General features: G+C 38.5%; 1 protein-coding gene across 1 annotated transcript in view; it reads right to left on the minus strand.

The window, feature by feature from the left end:
- LOC113062168 (neuron navigator 3) overlaps positions 1-8115 on the minus strand; it is a 164017-nt gene extending 155902 nt beyond the window's left edge. The window contains exon 1 of the mRNA XM_026231901.1: positions 7682-8115. Coding sequence (XP_026087686.1) covers positions 7682-7795 — 114 coding nt within the window. The 5' untranslated portion in view covers positions 7796-8115. The remainder of the gene's footprint in view (positions 1-7681) is intronic.
- Between the last annotated feature and the right edge of the window lie 6799 nt (positions 8116-14914).

The raw sequence follows: 14914 nt of genomic DNA on the forward strand, positions 1-14914 counted from the left end.
ACCAAAGGTTATGTCAAGTCAGATCGTGACGGATACACTGCTAATTTGCTTGAATGATACTGCTATCCCTTCCACGGCATGTATCAGACAGCAGTATCCAGACAAATGCTAATCTAATCTGCAGAAGTACAGATAACAACTGTTCTAAACACAAACGCCTGTGACTGTTCCGGGCACTGAACTTCAAGGCATCATGTCTGCTTGTAAAACACTGCAGTTCAACAAGAGTTTCTGCGTTGGCCTGTAGAATACATCTAAAATTGGCACTGACATGCTCGGGAAAGAAGAAGACCTTTCCCCTGCGGACCTCCGATGATCCAGCATAAATGAACAGAGACTGTGTGGGCTATAGATCTGAAGGGAAGAGTTCTATAGCAGGAAACCCGGTGGACTACTTCTCTCATAGCAGCATTGTGTAAGCTTGTCCCTTTGCTCCCTCTGGTTGAAATCCCTTTGAATGCATAGGAATAATGAATAGAGAGACTGAGATTAGAAAGTTCTTCTATGACCAAGCATGTATCTTCATCTCTGACAGTCATCCAATATTAAAAATGATGTCAATTAAAACAGGATGATATTGTCTTTGGCCATGTGACATGAGAACCAATGGAGTTTGGTGTCACTGATTTTCAATAACAAATTAAAAATAAATAATAAATAAATGAAATACTGTAAATTTTTCACACACAAAACTACTGCATGGCTTCAGAAGTCTTTATGAGGTTTATGTGAATTTTTAAATCATTTTAATGGTAGTTTTGTGGTGTTTTTTGAACCTCAAACTATGAGAAAATGGAAAAGAGACCAATGGGAAAATAGAAGTGTTAACATGATTCATAATGTTTCCTTTAATGTTGCATGGAAAAAATAAAATCATATTTATTTGGAACAACATGTGTGAGTAAGTGATGGCTATTTTCATTTTGAGTGAACTGTTCCTTCAAGAAAAGTAAAGTTTGAGACTGGAAAACCTAAGCTGTCAGGCCAATAGGGAAAACGGCACGCTGTGAGAGAAAGCATAAGCAATGAGTTTGATCTGTTGATAGTCTGTCTTATTTTTCTGTGGGTAAACAAATAAGACAGCAACATGTGTTTTTGCATCTTCAAACTAAAATAAAGACAGCTGACAGTTCACCAACTCGATGGGAAGCAGTTGTGATAGTGAAAGAAAGAAAGGCATTTTAAAGGGATAACCTAGTTCACCCAAACATTTAATTTTGCCCATCATTTACTCACCCTCATGAAGATATTTTGAAAAATGCTGGTAACCAAACAGTTGACTGTAGCCATTGACTTCAGTAATATGTGGGAAGAGAATAGTATGTAAGTCAATGGCTACTGTCAATTCTTTTGTGATCAAACAGAAGAACAAACCTTTTACAGGTCTGGAAAAACTTGATCTTTAGTAAATGATGACAGAATTTCCATTTCTGGGTGAATTATCCCTTTAAAGAAAGTATTGTAATAAGTGACTAGGAAGAAAGAATTGTATAAATGCACGTTTGACAGCAAACATTCCTAATCCAGAAGTGCTGAAGAATGGGATCATGTTCCAAAAAGCACCTTTGTATAAGCATGCTTGATCACAATGGATTCCATATCATATCCACAGAGCTTTTTCAGACTGGCTTAGTTTCTCTCTTCTTTAAAACGTCCGCTCTATAGCTAATACTCTGTGGTAAAAAGAGCTGTCAGAACAGGGATTAAAACCACAGTATTCTTTAACAATGACACTTCAGTCTCACTGCCAAAATAATTACAAACACTTTCTGGTATAATGTAACTAGAGCATTTGTGGTGTGAAACAAAGCCTAGTTTCTGTACTCCCATTTGAACAGACAACCGAATAGGTTGAGGTTGACATCACTGACTGATATCTATGTCTATAATCTAGACTAAAGAAAAAATTACATATTTTACCATGAAAAACTTACAGGGTAAGTAAAAAAAAAATTTGCATATGATTTTTATAGAATTTTCCAATTGCTTGGCAATATTTTTTTTTATTTTTTATTTTTTTTGCAGCAATAACCGCAGCAACGATATAATTTACACAAATAATAGATGGTGGTAGAGTAGGATGGTGGGTTTGCATCTCTTTAAAATACATGCTGAAAGACCAGCCAACTGTGATGTCTAAAAGATTTCAAGAAACCAGGCTATTTTATAATTTCCAATTAAATTCATGTAACTTCTTTAACTGTAGTTGGTTTTCCTCTATCAACTTACAACACGGTAATATAAATGTCTGTCATTCATCATTGTGCTTCCTATCATCTTACTGGAATACCATCAACAAAATACCTCATTCTGTATTCCTGGACTACTGTAGCATGAAGCTCATTTATCTGTACGACAGTCAGGAAATGCTTAGCCGCAAGTAACCAATGCAGACATCTTTAAACTGAGCTATGGCGACTTGATTGATGCGAGCACATATATATCCAGGCCTCAGGCAAATTATGATATTTGGCAGTATATAGTTGTAAAATGCCACAGGATGTTAAAATAAGGACTAAAATCAAAGGGAAAGGGAGGGAGTGAAGCGAGAGAGTGAGGAATGCCATCGAAACCTTGGAATATGTGGAATATCCCACTTGCTCTGACGGAGCCATGAGTCAGATCTAGTCACGCTGCCACACGGCAGCTATTCATTCATGAAGTGCTTTTTAATGAGAGCCTTGTGAGTGCGGATTTCACTCTGATTACGGCCTTGGAAGGCATCCTGCATTTTCAAACCATGTTTCAGTTCGCTCGCGAGAACTAAGGCCAGTTTTGAAGAATGTCGCTGCATCCTGGTTTGAGACAGAACCTGGTTTTCCCAGTTCAGATGAACATCCAGCCAGTATATCCAGGGTTGGTCCCGCACTCTGACCGGACCACTTTTGGGAAACAGACACAGACCACTCAAACAAACCAACCGTGCTGGGAAAGCTTGCACATAATCATCTTCAAACCCACCCAATTTTATTTAGCAGCACACTGGAGTAATTACACGAAACTTTCCCATGAAAAATCACTGTGTAACTTTCGCTTTTTCACGACTTTTTACTTTCACTCTTTCTCCGCTGTTTTCCAGCCTCGGAGGAGGAGTGAGATTTAGAGACCTCGTTGCAAGGCACTGTGGGATGGCTAATCTGGGATGTGCCACATGGAGGATTACACGGAAACAGGGAAAGCGCTGAGCTGAAGATGGAAAGAGAGTGATAGAGAGCTTCCTTTCATTTGTTTCTTGGAAAGAATCCGCACGAGGTCGCAGCAGCTGTGGGGAAGAGCTGCAATGAAAAAAAAAAACAAAAAAAACAAAACAAAGAACAGCCAGGGAGCGGATCAGAAACGCAGCTGCATCCCAACAACCCACTGACACGTGTGACGAAGCAGTCGCACATGCTGTTAGTCAGCATCCAGCGTCCTGGAGAGCTTCTTCACACGCAAGTGAAGAAAGAGAGATGGACGTGGCAACACCATCAAGATGTCAAGCTGTGCCAGACTGCAGAGGCTCGATGAAAAACTGCAGGGAGCTTGAAACTCCAGGCAGCGGCAGGAATGACAAATACAAGACTTCATAGAACATGATGATATGAGGTCTTCCAGTCACTGGACAATAGTCAAAATCAGGTAATTTGGGGCTGATGCATTTGCCTACATAAGCATCAGAGCCTTTTTTGTCTGCAAAGGGAAAAGGGGCAGAGCTCTGAGGTCAAAGGTTAATGCTGCTAATAGCCCTCATTTACTCATAATAAATTCTGAGGAAGTGGAGGCTCATTGTATGCATTAGAGGTCTGCATTAAGTTGAAGCCTCAATTTAGCCTGTAAATGAGGACCTGTGACTTAACCCGACCTGACCTGACTGGTACTGTCACATTTAAAGACCCAAACCCAAATTAGCTCTCATCTTTTATTTCCTCTTAGAGCAAATGGACCCAGAAGCATTCTTGTAGCAATAAAGGTTGAAAGTACATGTGGATATAAAATGAACACATCAAATAAATTCTGCAGCAAATCGAAATGATCATATTTACAAGATAAGTGCACATCCGCCACAATGTGGTAATTATTGCTGGGACAATTCTTTTAGCTCACAGTTGGTTTTATCAATTAAAGAATGACAGAAGCAAATTGAATAGGTGATAATTCAGTTTGCTGTGAATGGTTACAATTTAAGTGGTAACTGACTGAAACCAACCCGAATCTGGATTGCAACAGCAAAAGCTATCTGTTAGCATCCCCATTCATCTTAATGTCATTGATCTCCCCTTTGGCTCAGGTCGGGCAGACCTCCCATGTGTGCATATTGTATGTCAGGATAAGCCGACTTTTGCTAATGTTCAGAGAAAGAGGAAACAAAAGAAAGAAAGCAACTGAACAAGATGCAGAGAGTGGTTTGTTTTACTCCCTCACATCGGTGAGAGGCCCACTAACATTAGTTCAGGGTGATTTGGGTAATTATTCCAAAAGCAGTTGAACGTGCTTGGACAAATAACAGCGGTGCCGCCCAATCTCAAAGGCGCTGAGTGAGCAGGTAGAACAGCTCTCAGGTAACCAATGCAGTGCTGACCTTCTCACCTATAATACAATCAAATGAATAAGAGGAATCAGTGACTGCAGGCGTCCACTGTGATCCCTCTGCACTACAGTAAACAGGAATGTTTTTCAGCATGGGAATATAATGAGAGGATTTAAAGTAGCTTCTGACTCAGCGTTTTCTCCAATGAATAAATAAATGGAGCAGAGCATTTTCTGGCCGCATTTAAACTGAATATAGTGTTGTGGTCGACAGTGATGGACAAGTGTGGTTGTTGTAGAGCGACATAGAAAGGAATGGTTGTTAAAACCTGGCTACTGTACCCATTCCTTCTAGGATAGTGGGCAGAGCTACAGTAGTGTTGCTTTCGTCAACAAAAATTATGACAACATAAATGCTGGTCATGTGACGATGACTATAATTAAAGGTATAATGCAATATTTTTGTTGGATAAAAACGAGACTAAATGTGATTTACAAAATAAAAACTATGCTAAAATGTCTCTTAATTTTCATTGACCAAAACGAGACAAAGCAAAATGTTATAACGTTATTTCCTCTCTTTTAGTCGCGTTATTATTATTATTATTTTGCAGTATTTCTGTTTCCTGTGTCGCACTGTGCAGATGCAGGCAACATCACTTCCTAAAGCCCCACTTGGCCATTATTTAGAAGTCTGACAGAGAAAGGGACCGATGTGTGTACTTCTAACATGTTTGGTTGGTAAAATAAATGTTTGTAAATTCAAATTAGAGCGTCTTCCGTGTCTGGAATGGATATATTCTTGAGTCTATAAAGTAACAATAATATAATAAGATAACTTTGTTTGAAATGGGTTTGGCTAAAAGAAAATTTTGGTTTCATCTATACTACTAGGTACTTATACTATATTGACTGGGTTATATATAATTGCATATAAAAAGCGACTTAAATATGATTTTCATTGACTAAAACTAGACTAAATGTCATCAGTTTTCGTAGACTAAAACTGGACGAAAATAGTCATGTCTAATTCTGACTAAAATAAGACTAAAATGCACAGACTTTTAGTTGACTGAAACTTGACTAGACTAAAAAGAGTATGAACGTGACTAAAACTAATAAAAACTGAAAAGACGGCTTCACACAAGGGCTAGACTAAAACAGTTTGAATCTGAATAGCGCATTAAGCGCATGGGCGTGGTCACATTAGATATAATGAAGGGAGACATGAAAAACAGACATCGCGTTGTTTTCATATGGATTACTTTATCACTGAATATCTGTTTTCGGCTGCACTTATTTAGTTAAAAAGTAGACATGTCAAGCTTTCTATAGATATCTCTCTCATGTCTCGAGTTGAGTATTCATGGAGTTACAGTTTGTTTTATTGACGTGTTTGTAAATGAAGATCAGTCATGACTCATAACACGTATCCCTGTTAATCGTTAAAACAAGCCGCCAAAAACAACACTAGGTAAAGCAAGTAACTGAGTGAAAAAATACTATGATAAGAATACAGATATTGGCACAGAACAGTTGTGCCAATCTTACCAGTTGATATAAAATAACCTGCATATGCGTTTACTGGGGAATGAACCCATGATCTTTGTATTGCAAATGCAATGCTCTACCTGTTTATCTACAATGGACAAAGCATTTTTCAGTATTGTAGTCAAAACCAGATCATTCCAATCGGAGTCCAAATCAAGACAAGTGGGCAAAAAGGAGGCTAAATTTGAGTAAAGACCAAGAACATAAGAGGGTCAAGTTTAAGTCAAAACCAAGAGGGTTGAGTCTGAGCCTTGATCTTATTCACATGATTCCAAGTTCATGACAAGACCAAGAAAATGAAAATGGGATCTTGGATTTGAACTCAAATAAGCTGGTTTTGACTACAACACTGACATGTACAAGACAGGACCAAGAGCAAAAACTTTACTTCTACTTTTTCCTCCTCCTTTGGTTCCTCAAGCATTTCCTCTTTGGATATCATCCAAACACAATGAGAATTAGTTTTTCCCCAAAAGTGGTTTTAAAACATCGAGGTGATTTGACGGTAAGCGGTCATAAATCGTTGACTGTGGGTGTGCTGGTCCTGTGCTGAGTGGGTTGTTGAACTGTCATTATCCGTCATTAGACTAATGCAGTCAGGCGCTAAGCCCTTGTCAGACCTCGAGTCAGTTCCTGTAGACCTTGTCTGCCGTCTGTGGGATAACAGAGTCATTTAACATGCACTGGCTGATCTTCATTAGTCATGAGATTGTACAAACATGGCACAAACCTCACCACCCACATATCTCAACACTCAAAGTGAGATTTTAAAGTCCATATGTGAAGCCTAATTGGCATTCCTGTAACGCAAAACAAAAATCTGCTTTTTCACACATCAGATGTCTTTCAGATGTGTTCAAAGCTGTATTTTAGGGCTCCAAACACAGTGGCCAAACATTTCAAAAAATTTAAAGGAATAGAATAATTGTGTATAAAAATAATTTCATATTAACAATGATTTATAAATTATTAACACAAAAATACATTATTGTATGAATGACAGTATTATTACAATAATAAAAAAAAATGTCTAGCCCTTGATAGAACAGGACATTATTAATAAACTAATTATGAACGCAAAATGAAAAAAAAAAATAAAATAAAAATGTACGTGGTAGCATACTGTCTGTCCGCACTGTCAACAACAGTTTGGCATGAAGCTTGAATGTTAAGTATGACACTGAGGGAAAGGGTATTAACTTTCTGATTGTGATTTTATGGGTGCTTCTCAGAGATAAGCCTGGAAGCTATAAAGATATTATCATACAATAACGGTGTCATCAGCCAGCCAGCAGGACTTAATGCATCTGAAGCACGCCATGAAATCCAGACAAAGCAAATCCAAACAGAGTGCACACGAATAAAACACATAGACATTCAAATTCACGCATATAGAGGGGCTTTATTCTGTAAAAAATGATTGGAATGCTTCATGGATTAAAGTCGCTGTGCTGCTGCATGTACGTTATCACATACATATTCTAAAAATCTCAATAAAACAATAAACCACAGAATGTATTGCACTTATGACTGCATGGACTAATTATTTACGTGAGTCTCCAAATGAAGCACCACTTGCAATTTAGCTATGGCTTCAGTCTATCTTTCCCTTCAGATTTCTTACCTGCTTGGCCGAGAGGTCCTTCTTTGAGGGCATGCTCGGGCTGGATGTAGGGGTCACCGGGGCACTGCGACTGCCCCTTTTGAACAACGATCGCACAGTCTCCAACCACCTCATCTTGGAAAAGAACTTTGATTTTCAAGAAGTTTGGACTTCTCAAAGTTGGAGTAGGGTTGAAGAGCTTGAAAGAGCAGTTTAAGATCTTCTGAAGAAGTCCTGCTTGTTGTGTCTAGAGGTATAGATGGAGTAGAGGCCAGATAGCGGAGCAGATTACAGAGCAGACTGGTTATGATCTGCTTTACAGGTCTTGTCATTCTCTGATCCCCCCTCCTGCCTTCGCTCCAGCAGCCACCAACAGAGTGACACTCAATCCTTTTCCTGAATTTCTCCTGCCACCATCTGTCGCTTTCCCTTTCACCCCCCTCCAGATCTCTGTCTCTCTCCCTCTCTGCCACCCCCTCCCCCATTTCTTGCCCTTCCGAAGTCCCCATCTTTCCTCTCTGCATTTGACCGAGCACAGTCCCCTGGGGTGTCCCATGTTGTAATTGAGATCATTGAGTTGATTCAGTGGCATTTGGCCTAGAACTCAAGATTCCTGAATGCAAACTAAGCCTTAATGCTAGGTAGCTTAGCATTAGCATAACCAAGCATTGGCGGCAGGTACTATAGACAGCCTCTTTAAACCAGAACAGACTGAAAGTAGCGGCTTAGAGTGTACCAGACAGAATGAAGAATGCTAAGCCGCAGATATGGGCACTCAGTAGTGTGCCAGACCCCCAACTGTTTCTGACACACCCGGAACAGTAGCTTTCCACTGGCTAACAAATATCCCAACATGCTCTCTGTTGCGACAGACATGTGTGCTTTTGTTTTAAATGTCTTCAAATAATCATTGAGAGACAAAATTAAGAAAACAAAAGAAAGTTAGGATATAGCTACAGTACACCCAAAAATGACAGTCAATGGGGTCCAGTGTTAATTTAATTGTATGGAATAGAAAAAACTTGGATCATTCTTTAAAATATCTTTTGTGTCATACAGGTCTGATAAGGGTGAGTAAATTAAGTTTTTTTTTATTTTTTTTATTTTTATGAGCTATCCCTTTAACCGGCTATAAAGAGTAGCACTGTATGCATGGATACACTCAGTCCCAGCGGTATGTGTCTGATCTTCAATTAAACGCTGTCCTGGAGCATCTTGTCAAACTCTCTTATGCTCTGTGTGCCTTCACAGTGTCTTTGTGCAGATATGAAGAGAGACACATTGGAAAACTTCTGACAAGGACAGGATAGGACATGAGACCAGGCAAAGTCAATATTATAGACAAAATGAATGCAGATTAATAGCACTCTATATTAAATATTCTATTATATGCAGTTTACTGCATAAGAGACACCTGTGTTCCAATGAGGGTATTTATTTTTATTTTTATTGTTTTTGACTTTGCATTTGAAGGCACCATTTGACTTTTAAAAGAAACAAATATGTCCTATTTCCAGATTTGGAGCACTTAAATAAAATAATGAGCTAATAATGCAATATTCCAATAATCTATTTTTTTAGGAAAATGTTTTCCTACTGAATGCAATTTTTTTAAATAAAACATTTTCTTGACTCGTACTGCACTCTATGTTATATGTTCTCTTTTTTTCCCCACTAAAATTGTCAGGATATATTCTGGGTTTGCATTTTCTGTGAAGGATACATGCAATGCTGCCTTAACATTTGGCTAAAATAGGTATCTTAAGCCAGTATAATTCTGCAGTTGAAAAAGCCCTTTAATTGAGAGTTCAAAATGATGCCTTGAAATGATGTCTATGCAGACAGCATGCTGGGTTTTGAAACAAACAGACAAAAAAATTGGAACTGCTGTGACTTTCAACTGAAGTAAAAACAGGAAAAGATTTAGGGATATCTATCAAATACATCTAAAGGAATTGTTGAGAAAAGAAAAAAAGAAGGCAAAAACATGGTTAATGTCAGTCACAGTATATTTGAAATGACCATTTTTCAGGATGTGTGTCATAACGTTAATCATTCGGCATTAGGAGAGGCATGTTTGACAGGGTCAGACACACAGGCTGCACCATCTGTGGCCCACGGCTCCGGCCGTACTGTCTGCGGAGAACTGGATACTACAAAGCAGAAATCATATGAAAAGCTTTGGCTTAACTTGCCTCGGTAATCTCTTTCATATACCACCACGACTTCACACTGCGAATGACTGTGCCAAACCGCATTTTACTTGTACTTTTGGAAGGATGAACGTGAGAACAGGGAGTGATATATTTTATGAGGCAAATAAGATGTGTCAAAATGCGGTTATTCAGCAAAGAATAGAACAATTCTTGCAGGAGAGACACGAATCAACTCCTCATCTTCTCATTTCCCATTATGCTACATGTTTAGCCTCTAAACGTTGCAGACCAGACGCGGGGGATATGCATTTGTCATACATAATGTGTTTTGTGTTTACATGCCAGCACGTAATAGACTTGCTCTGTATGTAAAATCATTCAGCTCCGGACTCGTAACAATCCAATTAAGCTTTAAACGAAGTCAAACAGAACAATATCCCAGTTTAAATAAGCCCAGAGGGAGGGCAAAGAACAATGGATGGGGAAAGTATTCCTCAGCTGCTTCACTGGAGTCTATTTTAGATGTTATTATGAATATAATTCACCCAAAGCCCCTGAAATAAATAGATTTGCTCTTGGCAGATCCAGATCATTCAGTACAGGAAGACCCCATATCTGCTTCATTTGCAGCATCTGCTGAGCTAAAACAAGCTAAATAAGCCTGGCACGAGTGTAAAAATAAATAAATTGATTTGCTGTGCGGGCAAGTGAGCATTTTAGAGTTGAGAGGGTATGTGTTAAGACTTCACACATTGAGTGCTCTAAAACAGATGGTTTGAAGACCGGCTGGAATAGTGCGCTGTTTCCAAAACTGAACTTTCAGCAACGCAATTATGGGCTGAATCAAAAAAAATCGACTTATTTAGATGTGTGGTTAGATGAATTTAGAAACATCACAGTGTTTACAAAGTAAAAGGCAAGCAGTTGTGCTCCATAAATCTCCCCACAATCTTCAATTAGATTTCCAGTTACGCTACTTCCAAATTACACCACAAGCATCTGTTGACCAAACAGTGATACTATTGACATCATAGAGAAACATTGGAATTCCGTTTTTCCCACTACAGTCATTTCTATTACAGACTTAAAATGTCATAAAAAGCAGATTTAGTTACTTTAAAGCAGAAATATTATGCATTTATTATTATTATTTTTAATTATAAAACTAAATCTGTGCCAAAATATGCCACATAAACTAATGAGATCAGGGGCTTTGTTAAAACATCCTCAGTGGAAGGTGCTACGATATTTCTAATGACATGATCATGCGCATCTAGTCAGTAAATCTGGTTCCGTGATTACCACTAAATCGCCATCACCTGCTTTCAAACGGAGCAGCATTTAATAGATAGAGCCGTAGATCACTGACAAGCTACGCAATATCGCATTCATTATCGCCTTTGACGAATATGCAATATGAACGTGATATTGCGTAGCTTGTCAATGATCTACGGATCTATCTAATAAATACTGCTCCGTTTGAAAGCAGGTGATGGTGATTTACTGACTAGATGTGCATTATCATATCGTTAGATATATCGCCCAGCCCTATCGGAAACAGCAGAATATTTACAAACACCTAATGCTCATCACTGACCTGTAAAAGTGGGTTGTAGTGCTTATGCACTAACTCATGGTTCAATTCAATTAAATCTCCAAACCAAAGCTAATCAAGGCCTTCAGAGTTACTAGAAAAATCACAGGTAGGTGATTGATCAGGGTTTCAGCTAAACTCTGTAGATCAGTCGCCCTTCAGGGCAGGATTAGAGGAACACTACACAACACTACACTGTCAAAATTTGAAGGTTTAGAAAAAGATATTTTTTCCCCCACAGATTCAGATTTGAATTTATGAGAGTTACTGTATGTTTTCATAGTACATCAAGCTATTTTATCTCAAAGGAAAATGTGATTCCTCGTGATATGACCCTATGCAACAAAGTCCAGGATGTAGAAAACACTGCCAGTTCACGCTTTCACAGAAAAATAAACACTATCTTCGCCTAACCAACCATGACTATGGTCGCTCCAACAACAGCAAACGGTGGTTAGGCTTTGGCTCCATTTCACAAGGGATTCAGCCAGGCTTCCCTCAGCCTCTGCAGACCCCAAGGTAAAGAGGGCCGGGTCTGGGGATGATGGTTTGGATCCTCTCCCTGCACTTCAGCTATCCCACCACTGCTTTTCAGCACTTACTCTATAGTGAGCGCCTGCCGGGGACCTGGTCTTTCATCCCGGGCCAGGCGGCTAGAAGGAAAATCAATAGGGCCGTAACCATCACTCCATAAGAAAGCCATTAGCACAAACCAAGCCATGCAGCCCTGTTCATACACATGCAGAAAAAAATAGGGTCATTTCTTTTCAACGGCAAGGGGTGAAAACGACAGACTTTTATTAAAATAAAGATATAAAATAGGCTATATAAACTTGTCTATATATGCCGATGCTTTTGAGACAGAAATTACACATTTCACCTCTACATTGCATGCTATCAGTTTAGAAATCCATAATATTTCAATAAATGTTTACGGATTTCTATACCTCTAAAATATTTGATTAGAAACAGAACAAGAGAGAACAAATAGTATCAAAAATGCATGCAACAGTGTACACAAAAACTGTCTTGGCACAAATTTAAGGAGAAGTGGACCTCTAATAACTTTTTGGCATGTGATCAGAGTCAGTAAACGGGTCATTTTATTGGACTACAGACCAATCATTGAAGAGATGAAAGTTTTGAGTTATACTTTATAGTTTACATTGTAACCGTCCTTCATGAGGCCCCACACATACTTCAAAACAGAAGAACAAACTAACATTTTTGTCCTACTGTTTGAAAACTTTAGCACATAAAGCTCCCTCAGCATCCCTCACCTCAAAACTGTACAATCCTCAACCCTGTAAATCCTATTAAACACCATACACTCTCAGACATTCCCATTCATCAAATGTGCAGCGCTGTCGAATAGGAAATGTCACGGGTTGCGTCTAGTCTGTGCTTCAGATGGTGTGCATTAAAAACAGCAAGTATTTAATTCCATCTCAAAACCTGCTGTTGATACACTGAAAGGTTTTCGAGTCCAGAGTGGCAGGTTGTTTGCAAGCAAAACCAAGGCAGATATGCTTAATTGAACGTCCAACAATGCACAAAGCGGGACTTTCGATACCATATGCAGCGCAAACATCAATACCACAAATTGCAAGGTTACAGATGTGAAAAACAAAATCATAAAGTGAAATGCCTACATATTCTAGCTGTCTCTCTCATGCTGTGCCAGTGCCTCCCAGAGACGTTCAACAACAATCCACTTTGTGTCGATGGCTCATGGACACACACACAGATGTCAACAATTACACAACCAAAGAAAAGCCGACACACATGACAACTGGAAATGGGCTTGAATTAGTGAAACCAAAGCCTCAGTGTTTGTATTAATTGAGTCCTGCTGTTAATAACTGGTCGGTGACCTCAAATGTGTTTCCAGCCCAGAGTTTTTGGAAGAGTGTGTCCAATACCTGCCGCTCCAAAGAAAACAGAGGCCAGATAAACAACACAGATCGCTACATGGATTGCGTCACTCAACGGAACTTTCAGAGCAGAATTTTCCAGTGTCATTGTAAAACGTCAGCTACATATGTGCTAATGATGTTTTTGGGGGAAAAGAGTCAAAACAGAGAACTAGATATAGCTGGTGAACATTCCATCTAAAAGTCCAAAGGTTTTTTATTTTTTTTTATTTATTTATTTATTTATTTATTTATTTATTTTGTGGTGCAAAGAGTAAAAAAAAGTTTTGTGTATTTACTTTTAATGTGATTGGGCGAGTCAACACTACAAAAGACGGCTTCTCCCTTTTCAAATCTCATAATACATTAGAAAGGCATTTATTTTCAATAAAAAAAAGGGAATAATAAAAATTTGAAAATAAAGAAAGGTAGGTGTATGGAGGGCTTTATTGTCCCAAGAAGGTGGCATCCATTTAATAATTTTAATTCAAATTATAACTTACACTCAATATATTATTATTGCATACTGTTTTAAAATGTACTGCAATACTGAGGTGCAGATGATTGCCACTATTTGCATTAAGTATTATAAACAGCAGAAAACCCCGCTAATCTACTGTATAGCTAATTTAATTTAATGTAAATAGCATATAGCTAAAAAGTACTATTTTCCCTTAGTGTAAATAGAATCCATTGTTATTTGTACTTAGTGTAAATAGCATATATCACTAAGAAAATTATTACTATTGTATTTACTTTAATGGTTACACACCTTGACATTCTGAGAAAAATAAAATCGAAACTTTAGCATTTCTCAAAATAAAAAACACATTTCTAAAAACAGTTACATTTGATGATTCACTGCTTTTATAATAACATTTTGACTTTTAGATAAAGAAAGTCCCGAACTGTTCAGAGCAACACTTCCAAGAACACTTAAAAGAGCCCCATTCTTTTCCTGTAATGGGACTCTTTTACAACTTGTTGAAAATACTCAACAAAAAAAGAATCCAAAAATAAGCTATGAATGCCTCTCTGTAATCTGAATTTACTACTCGCATAAGACTCGCAATTTCGCCAGACCTAAAAATAAACGGGCAGTGACTTTTTCATCTTTAAAGACAAAACTAAACCAAACCTCAGTTACAAAGCATGGGCACAGCAGTGGAGAGCAGGGCAGATCTGGGGGCAGCGTAATGTGTTTGTGTGTCTGCAGTAAAGGGCAGGTGTTATCGACAGCATCCATCATAGTCAATAACCCATCTGGGTGTAGAAGCCGGGACAGTCTAGAGGGATGGGTAAATGAAAGCAGAAACATGGGCGGAATTGGTCTCCCGCACCACAGCTGGTGGAAACAGAGGTCCTGCCAAAACAAACGGCATCAAAACAACACCCTGCTGTATACAGGGGTTATGTAACTGGGGTTTCCCTTAAGCATATTATCTTCATCTTAAAGATTTCAGCAGACTTCTGCCTATCTGAAGCAATAAAGATCTCTATTGTAGTTTTTAAAAAATTTCTAGTGCTTTTTTAGCAGCATGATGAAGGTACAAAAAACAAGCTGCTTATAGTAGCTATTTGATGTGTGACG

The sequence above is a fragment of the Carassius auratus genome, chromosome 4 (assembly GCF_003368295.1).
Source record: "Carassius auratus strain Wakin chromosome 4, ASM336829v1, whole genome shotgun sequence".
NCBI lineage: Eukaryota > Metazoa > Chordata > Actinopteri > Cypriniformes > Cyprinidae > Carassius > Carassius auratus.